The sequence below is a fragment of the Anarhichas minor genome, unplaced genomic scaffold (assembly GCF_050575085.1).
Source record: "Anarhichas minor isolate MPS153535 unplaced genomic scaffold, ASM5057508v1 ptg000119l, whole genome shotgun sequence".
Classification (NCBI taxonomy): domain Eukaryota; kingdom Metazoa; phylum Chordata; class Actinopteri; order Perciformes; family Anarhichadidae; genus Anarhichas; species Anarhichas minor.
The window spans coordinates 247649-262500 of NW_027466565.1; the positions used below are offsets into that span (position 1 = coordinate 247649).

Genomic DNA, 14852 nt, shown 5'->3' on the forward strand with positions numbered 1-14852 from the left:
CCTTCTTCCTCAGAGTCTCTCAGGTGAGTCCCGCCTCCCTCCACGCAGCTGATTGGACCAGGAGACTCATCCTCTGCTCTCATTGGCTCGCTTCGCTGCAGGGTCCATACTTGAGCTCAGGTAAAACCTACCTGTGGCCCAGAAGAGAGGGGAGGGCTGTGGAATAACTGCGTAGCTTTCAGCTGAATTAAAGGCGCATTTACCCGCAATAAATCTCTATGTGTTTCTAACCAAAATTCACAAGAAGATAAGAAACCGGTCTGATGGCAGCGAGGGTAGGACTGGCCATGAATCCGCCGCACACGACAGACGAGAGGGCGGTTTTCACGCAGCTGAAGCCCGTGAGGATGCCCGGAGCGGACGGCGCCGAGGAGGCGTCCGTGTTTGAGGACGTCAAACCTGGGGTGAGAGTCACCGCCGACCCGCTGAGGATGGCCTTTTATTGGCTGTTTCCATAACGTTACCTCCGCTGTCATGTTAGAACAGGCGGTGCTGCTGCAGCTGCTGCTTCAGTCACAATAAAAGGTCCTTTTGATGATACACAAAGCTTCTAATGAGCAGTTAATTACCACTGAGCTGCGTGTTGGTTATCAGGCTGCGTTTACCTGAGAAAGGAGGCAGCTCACCTGTATCAGGTAGGCGGGTTAAAGTCCTCCGCAGACACCTGAGAACGCAGGTAAAGTTCACCTGGAAGCTGTAGAGCAGCTAGTGGCAGCTCTGCCATACAAAGCATTCAAATCAAACTTTATTTGTATTCCTCTGATGCAACTTACATTTATTCTAGTCGTATAAAGATGCTATTATTCAGTTGTTAAGACTTATATGAAATCAATACACATAAAGCACTCGCATTGAATGCATTTATTCTAAATATTCTGTGTAATCAGGCCGACAGTTGCAGACAACATCTTTATAGGGAAACAGGCTGATTGTTGTTAGTGTTACACCTGCTTTACATTAGTTGTGTGGTTATTACCCTGCTGCTGCTTCTTATTGTGGTTACTACACACGCTAAGCTTGTTTACAGAGGTGTTTATTACGTGTATTTATACAGCACATCTCAGCAACACGGATGTTTACATGAAACATCAGAAGCATCGAGACAAAGTGCAAAAGAAACGCATCATAAAAGGACATTTACTTACAGTTAAAATCACTAAAGAGCCAAGAGAATAGAACATTAAAACGAGTTCAAATAGAATATAAGTGTGAAATGCAAGAATATAAGTGACAGCACAGAGAGATGAATAATTATTTGTTTAATAAAAAGCGGCAGCAAACAGAGAAGTCATTCAAAAGTGGACACATGCTGTTTCCTGCTCGTTTCCTCAAGTGATGGTGACGTCCTGCCTGCAGAAGATGAGCGGTCATCGGATGTGATCACATGATGCAGAAGCAGGTTGAATTTTAGACAATTCTGCAAAATGGCGTCTTCTCCATCCACCATCGCATTCCTCTAGATCTGCAGAGGATACTCGGTGAATGCTCTGAAGCCAGATATGTGGCTAATCGTTAACAGTTAAATGGCTGTGAGTGTTTGCGTGCTCACAACAGACAGAAACCAGAAGCCTCGGTACGGCGCTGGTGTTTGGTAAACAGACCCTGAGACCCGAGGCTCACGGCGCTCTGCTCCTCACACAGGACCACCAACAGTTTGAGAGCTTGAAGATGTTTGCTTTGGTCACTCTTGGTGCTTTTTCTCAGTGCTGATACATGTGGATGTGATGCAGTCTTTTCTCCAGGTTTTATTCTCTTGTGTCTCTTGTGTGATGTTAAAAACACCGTGTAGCTTCTCCGCCTACCTCGCTGCAGATGGATGTCGCCCGAAATGACATGTCATAAACACAGAAGTATTTTATAGCCTAAACGAACTGCATTGTGGGATTCCATGAATCACGATGTAACGCAGCTGAAAACCTGAACACAGCGTTTAAGTCGTCAATCATTCACTCGAGCATCATGAGACAAAACGGAGTCTTGTTTGCGTGACAGTCCTCTTGACAGTTATTTGACAACTTACAAGGACACATTTTAACATGAAAACATCACGCGATGCTGCGTCTCTGCAACAACACCGTTTGTGTCGCTTCTGTTGTGCTCAAGACAAAAAGAAGGCCGACATTCAGCCGCGTTCTCTCTCGTGTCTCGTTGCTGCAAACATGGCGCGCTTCATGTTATGCAAAGCGTGACTTTGACAGGAACAAAGGAGTCGGCTTAAGTGAAATAGTTGCCCCCCCCAGGCAAATTAAAGCCAACCGCAGCTGGAGAGGGTTCACCTTACGTGCTCTTGATTCACCGTGAATGTGCAGGAAGACGGTTTCTCAAACACATTCCTCACAGATACTCAGGTCGCTCTCTGTACATTTCATCCTCTCTCTTCCTCCGACTATAACTCAGTGTCAAACACAGGGTTTCCCATTTGAGCAGAGCACGACAGAGAGTTCTGTGTAAACGCTTTCTCTTTTTGTTGTGTCATTGTGTTGGTGTTTTAAAGAGCGCTTCACGGAGCCGGTGTCGTGACAGCAGTATGTTGCCCGACCTGTCTGAGCAGAGCCCGCATCTCCACAGGGCTCCGGGCTAAGAGTCAGGATGATAAAAGGCTCATGAGAAAAGTCACAGCAGCAGTGAGAGGCTGCTGAGGCTCGTCAAACATGCAGGTCTTTGGTTCCCCCGAGCATCGATGTCTTCACCCTTTTGATCCGTGTTTGTGTGTCTAAATGTTTCCTTTTCCTGCCGAGTAAGCACTCAGTAAATGAACTCGCTGATCTTTTTTGTGACGTCTGTGTCCGTGACGTTTTCCCACACTTGTTTATAAATGAAGTTCATGAGGAGCGGATACTCAAAAGAAGGAGTGAAATTACATTTGGTGCACTTGAGCTTTTCCTTCAAAGTGTTTTTCTTCTCTTGTGTCGATAAGCTGTGAGCTCAGCATCAGATCACCTTCTCTTAGCTCATGTTGTGGTCTCCACCAGCTGCTACATGTTCCAGTTTGTTGACCCAAACCTCGACAGTAAGGGTTGCACTTGGCACCTATTGTTTTGCCATCAGGAGGAAACACTTTTTATCAAATACAAACAAATTTATTTCACATTTCAACATTTGTTGCATTAGTAATATTTCATATTTTGCTGTCACTCTTGCATAACTTGTGTTTCTTGAGGTATTCGGTTATTTTAGAGCCCAGTCGATCTCAGAAACAGTGCAGTGACTCTGTGTGTGTTGTGTACAGTAGAGTAGTAGTATGTTAATGGAGTAACGCTGTCATTTGAACCACACTAATGAACGGGCCGGATGACTGGTGATGTGAGACCACAGTGATTATTTAAAGAGGTCAACGTCGAGGTCCAGTGTTAATGTTTAGTCTGAGATGTTTCTGCAGTCACCAGACATCACCTGGATTTAATGATAAGATTTTTCATCAGCTGCCATTCCATGAAGGGACATGTACTTTAGTCTATACAGTATCAGGAAACAGTAGTACAGTACCCATCACAGGTTCCTAGACCCCAGTGAGACTTAAAAAATGCATCTTTGGTCCAAAGCTTAAGATGTTCCCGTTACCTACGTATAATACAAATCAGTGGCATTTATTTCCTTCAGTAATGACTTTAAAATGTGTGCGTCATACTTACAAAAACAAAAGAAACTTCATGTACACACACTAACTTTCTGTCAGCCACAGACTGAAGTTTGTCGGCTCATCAAAACATTTGTCTGGAGTATTTTGAAAGTTCTTTTTCTTCCAAGCAGTCCATGTTTTCTTCTGGAATCAATCTGTTCATGAACCGCAGCAGTAATGGCAGAATAAGTAACTGATATGAAACCTATTTCCAGATTCTTTTGTCGTGAAATCACCAAAAGCTTTTCCTGTTAGACCGAGCGCAGACGGGAGAAGTTACAGAGTAACTTTGTGGCGTACACGTCAAGAGTGTGTAGGCAGTCACGCATAATGATTCCTGAAGATCAATACTCTGATATGGTTTAGATCGGTTTCCAGTGTGTTATTTTAATGTCCCGGGATTGTACAGGGACCTCCTTTTGTTTGACTTTATGTCACGGGCCAGACTGACCCTCCTCCACATGTTCTCCTGTCACGTCAGCCTTCCATTAGTGAATCCTCTTGACGTCTTCTTTCAGGCCCTTGTTGCCGACGGATATGTTTCAGGCTGCTGACGGCTGAAATGGTTTTGGTTTGACTAATGATTTGACTTTCCAGAGCAACACACGCAGCTGCTTTGCATCTGAGCAAGCGTCTGCTGACGACGAGTCTAAGCTCGCAGCACTCACCCACTCTTCATTTGAGCAAACGTGATTCATTTGTTTGGTTCCTTCTCGGGGACTAAACATTTGGGACGATGGACCTAATTTAGAATTAGTGTCTCTCCTTCTGCTGGTATCTGTGATTTGGTATCATTAAACACAACATAAAGAGTTCCCTCATATCCTCCCGTACATGAACCTGGCTATTAAATAGCTCATCAAATCTCAGATCCATGCAAACACGATTAGTCAAAGAAATTGGCTTTTTTGCACATGGAATCGTTTTTTACTGAGAGGTTTTATTCATCTGTGGTGAACGTGCATCTTATTGGAAAAGAGTGTCATTACTGGCTGATAAACATGTTTTTCATTTCATCCTGTTGCATCTGCAGACCCATAAACCAGCCTGATCCTCCTGCAGAGTGTCAGTTCACCAGCAGACCAATCAGAAACCCACTAGAGTTGTTGAGTCTAATGATGTCATCCGTACCCATCATGCCCAGTCGTGTCTCTGTCCCAGACAACGCACGCCGCCCGCAGACAGTCCTACTCTACTGTTTCCTAATGCCTGAGGTCTGCAAACTCATCTATTGTGAGCTGCAAAATCTCTTTAACGACTGCCACTGTTGAATAAAAAACATTAGGTGAAATCATTTTGTGATGAGCGAAGAAGTCTTCCAGTATCTCTAAACATGTAGCTACGTACAGGATGGAGGGATGTTCGCCTTGGCCCAACAAAATGCCGCAGCGATAATTCATTTCAAATGAAAACACCAGTAGAGGAGCTCCCCGTCTTACTGCAAGCTACACTGGAGAAGTCTGTTTTGTGGGACGATAAAAGAACAAAGAGTGACAAGAAATAAGAGACAGAAATAATACGACGCGAGAAAGAAGTTATAGTCTGGACGAACTGTTAACCTGAACAGAAGGACGTTGCAGTTCAGCTCCAAAGAACTCAAAACGATTTGTGTTTTATGATTAATGGCGAAGAAGAGAACTGTTCCCATACATTCATGATTGACCTTATGCGTGTGGGGATGTATGAACATACAGTATGTTGGGATACATACATATCTTCCTTTATGGACATGAGTGTGTAAATCATACATACTTTTGCATAAAAGCGTCATATGTTTAACACCAGTAACTTCAAAAACAAAGGCCTCATTCATAAGAAGTGTTTGGTTTCTCAAGTATAATAGACGTATGAAGGTATTATCAAATGTTTGATCAAAATATATCAATACCCGACTTTCCCAGAAGAGCCACAGTGGATTCCGTCCAGTTGCCTCTTGTCTTTACTCGTCCCCGTCCTGTGAAGCCGATGCCTCCGTATCTCTCCCTCTATCAGCGGCCATAAACCATCACCACCGTCTCAAAGGTTTTGTTTTCGTGATTTCTGCTCTGGTGATTGGCAGCAAGCAGACCGGGGGGGGGGGGGGGGGGGCGACACTATCAGCTCTGTCTTTTTTTTTTATGGAGATCCAAAGGCGAACGGCCGCCGTTTTGCCTGCATTCCCAAGAGCCATAAAGGCAAACTGGTGTGCAGACGCAGCCATTTGTTTAGCAGTTATCAGGGGGAGGGGTCTGATAAAGATGGCCGACCTGGTGGCTTGGAGGCTTTTGAGGAAGAGGAGAGCGGTCAGAGTGTTGCTTTTATTGATTCGTTTTCGGTTCAGTAGGAGTCTGGCATACGTAGACGTGGTTTAACCATCTGTTGAGGATTTCATAGATAATCCCAATAAGCTACATTTGAGATGAATAGCAATATTTCTAGTAAATATGTCAAAGGAAGAATTGTTTTTGTAATCAGGACAAAGGATTCAGAAGAGGAGGAGCAAAGCCTCGGTTATTCTCCCAAACGGACGGGTTCCAGCTACGTATTTCTGCTTTTTCAAAATAAACTTCCACAGGAAACTACTGAGTTAGGTTTCGAAAAACATCGTCGTTTGGGTTCAAATTAACGAAAGTGTCGCGACTAACGAATAAATCAACGTTAGTTCTGATATGTACAGATCAGCACCCGCCAATCCGTTCAATGAGAGCAGAGCCCTGATTGGTTGGACAGGTTGGTTCTCTGACAGCGTGTTGGGTTCATCAGGAGGCCGCTGTTCTTCCCCGTGGGAAACAAGAAGTCAATGTTGATTTATTTGTCACGTAACTTGCATACTTCGGTAACTGCACGTCCGTAGTTGTTTTAACCCAAAAGACGAACCTAACTAAGTCGTTTAGTTGCTTAAACCTAACTAAGTTATTTCCTGTGAAAACGTATACAAGTAACGGACAAAAATTGACACTTGTTGCTGGACTTGAGAAAAATGAGAATTAACCTTTTGTAAAATATCATAGGAACAACAAGATGTTCAGTGTGATGGAGCTTCGAGTCTCTGCGAGCTGATTTTCATGCTGTTGGTGCACCAGATGGAAACTAGTAACTATGAGGATTATGAGGGGGGGGGAACCTAATTTAGAAATGTTAAACACTGATAGCAGTTTTCTGTGCAGTAAATGAGACGAAAGTTCTGTTAGGATGGATGTCAGATTGGCTGGAAGTGTGGGAACTCCCACTCCATCCCATAAACCTGAACACAACTGATAAGAGACTGTTATCGGGCAGAAGGACTCAGAGCGGAGCAGTTGTCCATGTTCTCCAATTATTAACCAGGTCTTAGCCTCAAGATATTGTACTTGTTTACCACGTAAAATCATACAAAGACATTTTGAATCGTAGTTCATCGACTAGTTTCCTTTGAGGTTGCCGTGCCTCTTGTGTAATGTGTCTGCGATCGTTAACGTATCTTACAAGGCTCTTTCTACAATACTTGGAGGACAAACACTAAATAAACACCCACACCTTCTTATTGAAAATGGCAGGGTTTCCCTTTAGCTCTCAGAAATTATTAATAATAATAATAATAATAATAATGATGAAGTTCATGGGATTGAAATACTAGAGTCAGTGTTCTTTATTGTCCTGACCAGAGATATTACTTAGGAAGAGGAGGTACTTAATGGACTCATTATACAAGATCTTTCTTGATCTAGAGGTTTGCTGTGCATGTGTGCAAAGTCAGTGGCACAGTTCATCAAATTTAGGAGAATTATTTGTGCATTTCTCTGATTATGCTAGTGCATCTTATATACATGCATGACCACCCTTCAACTTCAGCATATCTTCAGACTCGTGAGTTTGTTGCAAAACCGGCTCGCTGTTAAAGAAACTGCAGCCCAACATCGTCTCTGCTTGTGCAGCGAGGAGAAGAGGCTGAAATAGGTGAAATGTCACCAGCGAAAAAACATGCAAGTGAATAGGAGAACAGAGGTTGACAGCAAGAGGGATCGACAGCAGGGGAAGCGACCAAGGGCACCCGAGGGAGGCACACAGGAGGGAGGAGGGAAGGAAACAAGAGAGGCTGTTTTTGTTTTTTCTTATCAAGTCAATCAGTGTCCATGAACACGAAACCAATAGATTGCATTTCCTGACTGTTTCTCAACCTGCCACGATACCCGGCTCAGCAATTACCCTCCAACATTTGTGTATGAAAATATATCAGCAGGTTATTGATGGAGGGATCGGGTGTGTGTGTGTGTGTGTGTGTGTGTGTGTGTGTGTGTGTGTGTGTGTGTGTGTGTGTGACGGCGCTGCAGAATGATAGCGTTGAAACGGGCCTTTTCTCTGCTGCTTTCTGCTCCCGTTGAGCTGCTGGACTCGACCTCCAGCCCGTCAGCACCTCGTTAGGTCATTCGTCCCGAATCATCCGGTTCAGCAGGACTCCGCTGTGCCCTCTGGGTTCTGGTTTCTTTAGCTCCCACTGATCCGGATAAATTGCACAAAGTACAGTTTGTTTAAGTTTCATATGTTTAATGATTATCAGCATTTTTCCTGTCTGCTATCTGTATAATCGACGTTGTGTAAAATGTTCTCTCTGTGTTTTCTATGAGTTGTGTGCAGCTTCCTGGTCAGCAGTTACTTTGAGTCCTCTCTGATCTCCCCGTCAGATAATAATCAATATCGGTTTCATAATCAGCCGCTCACTTTCTTTCCTCACCTTGTTTTCTCTCCTTGTTGGCCCTCACTTCCTTCTCGTTCTCTTTTTTTTGTTTGGCTCTTTCCTTCCTCTCTTCATCCTCTCCTCATCCTCTCCTCATCCTCTCTTCAGCGCTGTGTGTCTGTCGTCACTGTGACCATCAGAATCTTTTTGTCTGCCGGGTCTATTTTTACCAGACGCTCTTTAACTTTCCTTCAGCCTTTGTTTGGTTCGCTGCTTTTTTTCTTTCTTTTTTTCGTCTTCACGGTTGAAACCGCTTCCATCGGCCACGCCCACAGAGGGAACTCTCCGTCTGCGTGTCTGTGTGGAGCAGAGAGTGTGTGTGTTGGCAAGTTACTGTGAATTTGGACGTGCTTGCCTTCATTTGTGTACATTTGTGCATATTTGTGCAAACATATGTTTGTTTTTGTGTGTGTGTGTGTGTGTGTGTGTGTGTGTGTGTGTGTGTGTGTGTGTGTGTGTGTGTGTGTGTGGTCTCTGCAGCACAGATTCTTCATGTAACGGCTGGTTCACCTCTAAAGGAGTGAATCTCTGCTTCACAGACTCTGAATGACACACACACACACACCAGTTCATCAGGATTAAGATCAGATCTTCTCAAAGGAAGAGGAAAATACCTGCTATTTATTTTCGTACACGCTCCTCCACCTGTCTGGTCTTGTTGCTTAAAAGCTCTTCTCTGTATTTCCACACATTTGTCACCCATCACACAAGTAGATCTGGTCCGATTTGATTGACAGTTGCATCTCCCTGGTAACAGAATCTAACAACAACTGTCTTCAGATGTCAAACCAGTGAGAAGAGCACAAATAGAAACACACATACAGAAAGCTTTGTCAGAAAGCAGTGCGTTTATGTCCGACTCCATCATCTATAATCAAAAGATGATAAAGAAAATAGATTCCAAAGCTATATTTACTTCATTCGATTATGAAAAATAGTTGGCGGCTATTTGTCTGTTGATGGACTGATCCATTAGTCGAATAATCGTTGCAGCTCGAGTAGAGTGAGATCTCTAAACGTTCGTATGAATCGGCCTCACAGCTCACCCAACGATCAGCTGATGAGTGACATTCACACACAAATCAATGACACCAGTAGCTCTTCTACGTTTACGGATTTGAATTCCAACCAAACCAACAACAGTTCCCTGATGAATGCGTCTCCAAACATGCAGCAGGTGATAACTAGTGAGACATGTTGCAGCCCTGAAGGCTAAAGGAGTAACATCCAGGTGAGCGGAGGTGAAATGCTTCTCTAGCGTTGGCTGATTGTCAGGGCAGTGAGCTCCACTGGGAAGCAGGAATGTGAGGCATGAAGGAGGAGGAAGTCCTGCTTCCAACTTCTCTTAAACTTGTCTTTTATCCTTTCTTCATAGTTGTCATTCTATTGTAATTCCTGTGCAGCTTCCTCTCTCTCACCCCTACAGTGTGTGTCTTTCTATTAACTGGTGGAACGGAGCCATGCCACCTCCACCTTATCACCATCTGCAGCCCATTAATCTCACTGAATAATTCCCTCAGTTAAACAAATACAATGTCCATGTCCATGTTGAACAAATACTGTGACAAACAGCTGCTGCTGTGGATGTTTCAATCGAAACATGTTGTTACCCAAAGCCTCAGGATGTCAACATGAAATGCTCCGGTGGTATTTTATACTTTGGTAGTTTCCACACATTAAATTCACACAGGGAGACCCGCTCTGATACGCACAGTTACGTAGGATATAGGGCTGGGTGATCAATATGATCATTTATTGTAAAGGAATCATTTTGTGGGTGATACAAAATAACTAGTTTTACACTCAGTCTTAAGGAGTTAACAAGGAAGGGTTGTCGTAAATTGCAGTTTCCTTTAACCTTGTCTCTCCTCTGTTCCTTTCCAGGTTCGATTAGAGTTGGACAAATACCTCCCCCAGGTCAACAGTCCTCTCTTGAGTAACCTGATCGATTCTGTCGACAAGAAATACAGACGAGACAGCGCCTCCGTGGTCGACGACTTCTTCTCCGAGGACAAAATGGCTGCTCCTTACAGCCTCAACATCAACTTCATCCTTCCCAGCACCACCCACCTCCGCACGGGCCTCTACCGGCACAACACCAGGACTCTCACGCCGCAGCAGATCAAGACGGAGCCCGGGCTGGAGGTGCCCTGCTCCATCTCCTCCTCCTCCAGCACCCAGGCCCTGCCGGACTTCACCTCCGTCTTCAGCGTGCCGCCCGTAGTCAACAACGTGTTCATCAAGCCGGACATGAGCTGTGGCGTGGTGGTGAGTGCCCCGGCAGGATCCCAGCAGCAGCAGCCAAATCTGGACACAGAGCTTCACATCGGCCCCCCGGCCCCCCAGCCGCAGATCTACCACATGCCCATCACCAGCTGCGCTGACCTCACCATGACTCTGTCGCACGCCAGCCCGTCGGCACACGCCTCCACGAGCGGCAGGACCATGCTGAACCTCTGCAACGTTGCATCCAACGGCAACTACATGATGGCGGAGCACCAGCTACAGCAGCACCACGGTTACTACCAGGCCTCGCCGACCGGCTCATCCCAGCACACGGCGCCCCACAGCCTGCCGCCCTCACCGCCAAACTCTCAGCCAGGGAGCCCGGACGGTCAGGCGGAGCTGCTCAGGTTAGCGCCACACCTTATGCCGCAGTACCAGCAGCGCCTGGACGGGATAAAGGTGACGGGGTTGTCTTCACACGCCATGCTGATGACACATGGACAGGGTGTCCTGACGGGTCCCAAATACAACAGGCGGAACAACCCAGAGCTGGAGAAGAGGAGGATCCACTTCTGTGACTACCCAGGTCGGTGTTTTATCTGCATTTAACTTTAGAATATATCACAGTAAAACCGTTGCCTCACAGCAAGATGGGCCCAGGTTCGATTCCCGGGCTAGACGGGCCTTCTGCGTGGTGATTGCATGTTCTCCCCGTGTCAGTGTTGGTTCTCTCTGGCTTCCGGAGATGCAGCTTAGGTTAGTTGATTGCCCCATGGTGTGGATGTGAGCGTGAATGGTTCTCCGTCTCTATGTGTCATCGGCTCCACACCCCCCGCGACCCTGAACAGGAAAGGCAGTTAAACATAGTGGATGGATGGACAGTCAAACACATTTGTCAAAATATAAGAATAATTTAGCATAGAGTTAAATGACAATCATCTCCTGGTCTTCTGCTTTTGTCAAGGATTTGACATTGTCATTAAACTAAACAGATTTTTCTACCAGTCCCTGAATTTAAGGTATCTTACTTACTCTATCATTTGCATGCTGTATCATTGGCCAGTAACAAATGCACTCTCTGCACATGATCACATTTGTGCGAGTTAAAAGTGAAGACGTTAAACCTCTCGGCAGCAGTACCTTGGTTGTTGCACGCCGCCCAGTTCTTGCCACTGCTTTCAAAGTTGAATCAGTTTGACGTTTTCTGTGAGCGAACTGTCAACGTGCAGCAGATGAGATCACATGAAATGGATGGAAAGGGCGATTCGTGCACTCAAACCCTTGCTGATTGTCAGGTTCTTACGTCTCACTGGGTAATTTGTGTTTGTGCTAAACTGAAATACTTAACTCGCATTCATTGCCAGGCTTTTTAGTTTCTTTTCCTGGAGCTGTTCCTTTTCTTTTCCTGTGTTGGGGACGCTACCTATGATAACGTGCACCTTAGGCAACATGCAAATCTGCCCATATTGAATCATTTTTAACACGAGACACTCACAGAATCACAAGCGAGAGCCCTGCACGATTCCCTGGGCTTTATTAACAGTTTGACGCACAAATGAAAACATGTTTCAGCCACTCCGAGTCGGTTCAAAATGCTTTCTACCGATGCACTGTTGTGTAAATAAGCTCCGCCCCCAAAGCAAAAGCACAAATGCAAATCTGTCAGTAAAATATTGGCTCCTTCTTGCATGTCACAAACAGAATCCAGGTTGCTAGTGTGCTTTATAACACACTGCAAAAAGTGTATGAGACCAATCATTTGAAGTGGTCCATTTGTGTTTGTGAGTGGGTCGGGCCTGGGTTCGTCCACTGATACAAACCCACTCTAGAAACAGCACGTTTTCTCCTTCGTGGACAAAGTCAACTTTGCGTCCGTTGAGAACATTTGAGCCGTCAGCCAATCTCACGATCTCTCTTTGTGATTTCTTTTCAGGCTGCTCCAAAGTTTACACAAAGAGCTCTCATCTGAAGGCACACCAGAGGACGCACACAGGTAAGAAAACACTTCTCCGTGGGTTGAACTTGAAGTGGTGTTTTTCTGCCATGACATAGAATGTATCTCTGCTATCAGCTGTCTGACGGGTCTGCTCCAGCTACGACTTTATCGACTAACAGTTCACTCAGAGACTCTTTAGAGGAAGTCATTGGGTTTCCACCGCAGACACCAGGGTCCAAATTGGAGAAGAAAATGTAAAATCACATTTTAAATTCTGAGAATCTGGAATCTGGTCGACGTTTTGTTTTGTCTTGTCTTGAGGTCTCTTCAAATTCTCAACATTGATGAGGATTTGGAAGAAGTTGCACAAACTCACACCTGTGTGCTGCCTTGTGAAATCCCATTCACGAACTCGTTCTGTCTAAACTAATCCTGGGATTCAGCCTCATCACTGGAACCATTGAGCTCACAGCTCACTTGTCTTCAGCTTATTTATTTGTATTTTCCATATTTTGTCACATTGCCAGTTTCGATACACCCCGTAACTAAAACAGAACACAATGAAGAGTAAAACAACATCGAGGCTAAAGAGTTTGTGCCTGCTCATACCTGTTCTCTGAGCTCCCCCATAGAGAGAGAACAAAGAGGGAGGGAGGAGGGGAGGATGAAGGAAAGAGGGGGAAAAGAGAGGGAAGACGTGCTGTTAAAACGAAGGCCAAACCAGTTACTCCTGCTTTTCAGAGGAGGAAGGAGGAGGAAGGTTGGGGGGGGGGGTTGCAGAATGGGGGAAGGTTTCGATGTGTTTCCCTTCTGTAAGATGAAACCTGTGGACTCCCGGCAGCGTCAGACCTGGATTTTGGAGATTTACTCATGCGATAAAAGCTGCAGTGAGAAAACAGTGAGGGAGAGAAAGACTGAACACGTGAGCGACTGTGTGAAGAGAAATAGGTCTCTCTATTGTCATAAATAGATAAGATGGAACTTTATGGATCCCAGTGGGGAAGTTGGGTTTGTTGCAGCAGCATACAAATAAACTGTGGAAGCAAAAGACAAACAAACTGTAAAGTATGAGTGAGAATAGTAAACAAGACAATACAATGAAGTAAGTGAAGTAAGTCAGAGAGGAAAGACTGTTGAGAGTTTTACACAGATGTCATGGATATATATATATATAATATTGGAGGTTTCTCATGAATATTATTCTTTAAAACCAGATGAACACTTTGTCTTTGACATACTACTATAGTACAATCATCTTAATGCACAGCTGCTAATTCTTTTGCACCTGGAGGAGTTTATACTGTGGTCCGGGGTACACTTTGGTCCGGGGTACACTGTGGTCCGGGGTACACTTTGGTCCGGGGTACACTGTGGTCCGGGGTACACTGTGGTTCGGGGTATACTTTGGTCCGGGGTATACTGTGGTCCGGGGTACACTTTGGTCCGGGGTACACTGTGGTCCGGGGTACACTTTGGTCCGGGGTACACTGTGGTCCGGGGTACACTTTGGTCCGGGGTACACTGTGGTCCGGGGTACACTGTGGTTCGGGGTATACTTTGGTCCGGGGTATACTGTGGTCCGGGGTATACTTTGGTCCGGGGTATACTGTGGTCCGGGGTACACTTTGGTCCGGGGTACACTGTGGTCCGGGGTACACTGTGGTCCGGGGTACACTGTGGTCCGGGGTACACTTTGGTCCGGGGTACACTGTGGTCCGGGGTACACTGTGGTCCGGGGTACACTTTGGTCCGGGGTACACTGTGGTCCGGGGTACACTTTGGTCCGGGGTACACTGTGGTCCGGGGTACACTGTGGTCCGGGGTACACTTTGGTCCGGGGTACACTGTGGTCCGGGGTACACTTTGGTCCGGGGTACACTGTGGTCCGGGGTACACTTTGGTCCGGGGTACACTGTGGTCCGGGGTATACTTTGGTCCGGGGTACACTTTGGTCCGGGGTATACTGTGGTCCGGGGTACACTTTGGTCCGGGGTACACTGTGGTCCGGGGTACACTGTGGTCCGGGGTACACTTTGGTCCGGGGTATACTGTGGTCCAGGGTATACTGTGGTCCAGGGTATACTGTGGTGTGGGGTTTGCAGCGTTGTACATTTGCGATTGTAAACAGCAAAAATAAATACATTTTAAGTGTTCAAAAAGGCGCAGGTAAAATCCTCGGCCGTCCCTTCTGCTCGTTGCGTTCAGCGAGCAGAGAGTCGCTCCACGTTTAGGCGATTGTCGTATGTAAAATCCCGTGAATCCGAACAGGCTTCACCTGAGATCTGACTGAAGCAGGCTTGCCTCGTCTTGTTTTCTTTCATTCAGTTGAGGATGACTCATGATTTGAGCATGTGAAGAATCATTGGGCTGACTGTTCT

At 45.7% G+C, this 14852-nt stretch overlaps 1 protein-coding gene across 1 annotated transcript in view; it reads left to right on the plus strand.

Annotated features, from left to right (window-relative positions):
• The first annotated feature begins 263 nt into the window (after positions 1 to 263).
• LOC142940912 (Krueppel-like factor 5) overlaps positions 264 to 14852 on the plus strand; it is a 20832-nt gene continuing 6243 nt past the window's right edge. The window contains exons 1-3 of the mRNA XM_076083115.1: positions 264 to 404; positions 10197 to 11124; positions 12472 to 12531. Coding sequence (XP_075939230.1) covers positions 264 to 404; positions 10197 to 11124; positions 12472 to 12531 — 1129 coding nt within the window. The remainder of the gene's footprint in view (positions 405 to 10196; positions 11125 to 12471; positions 12532 to 14852) is intronic.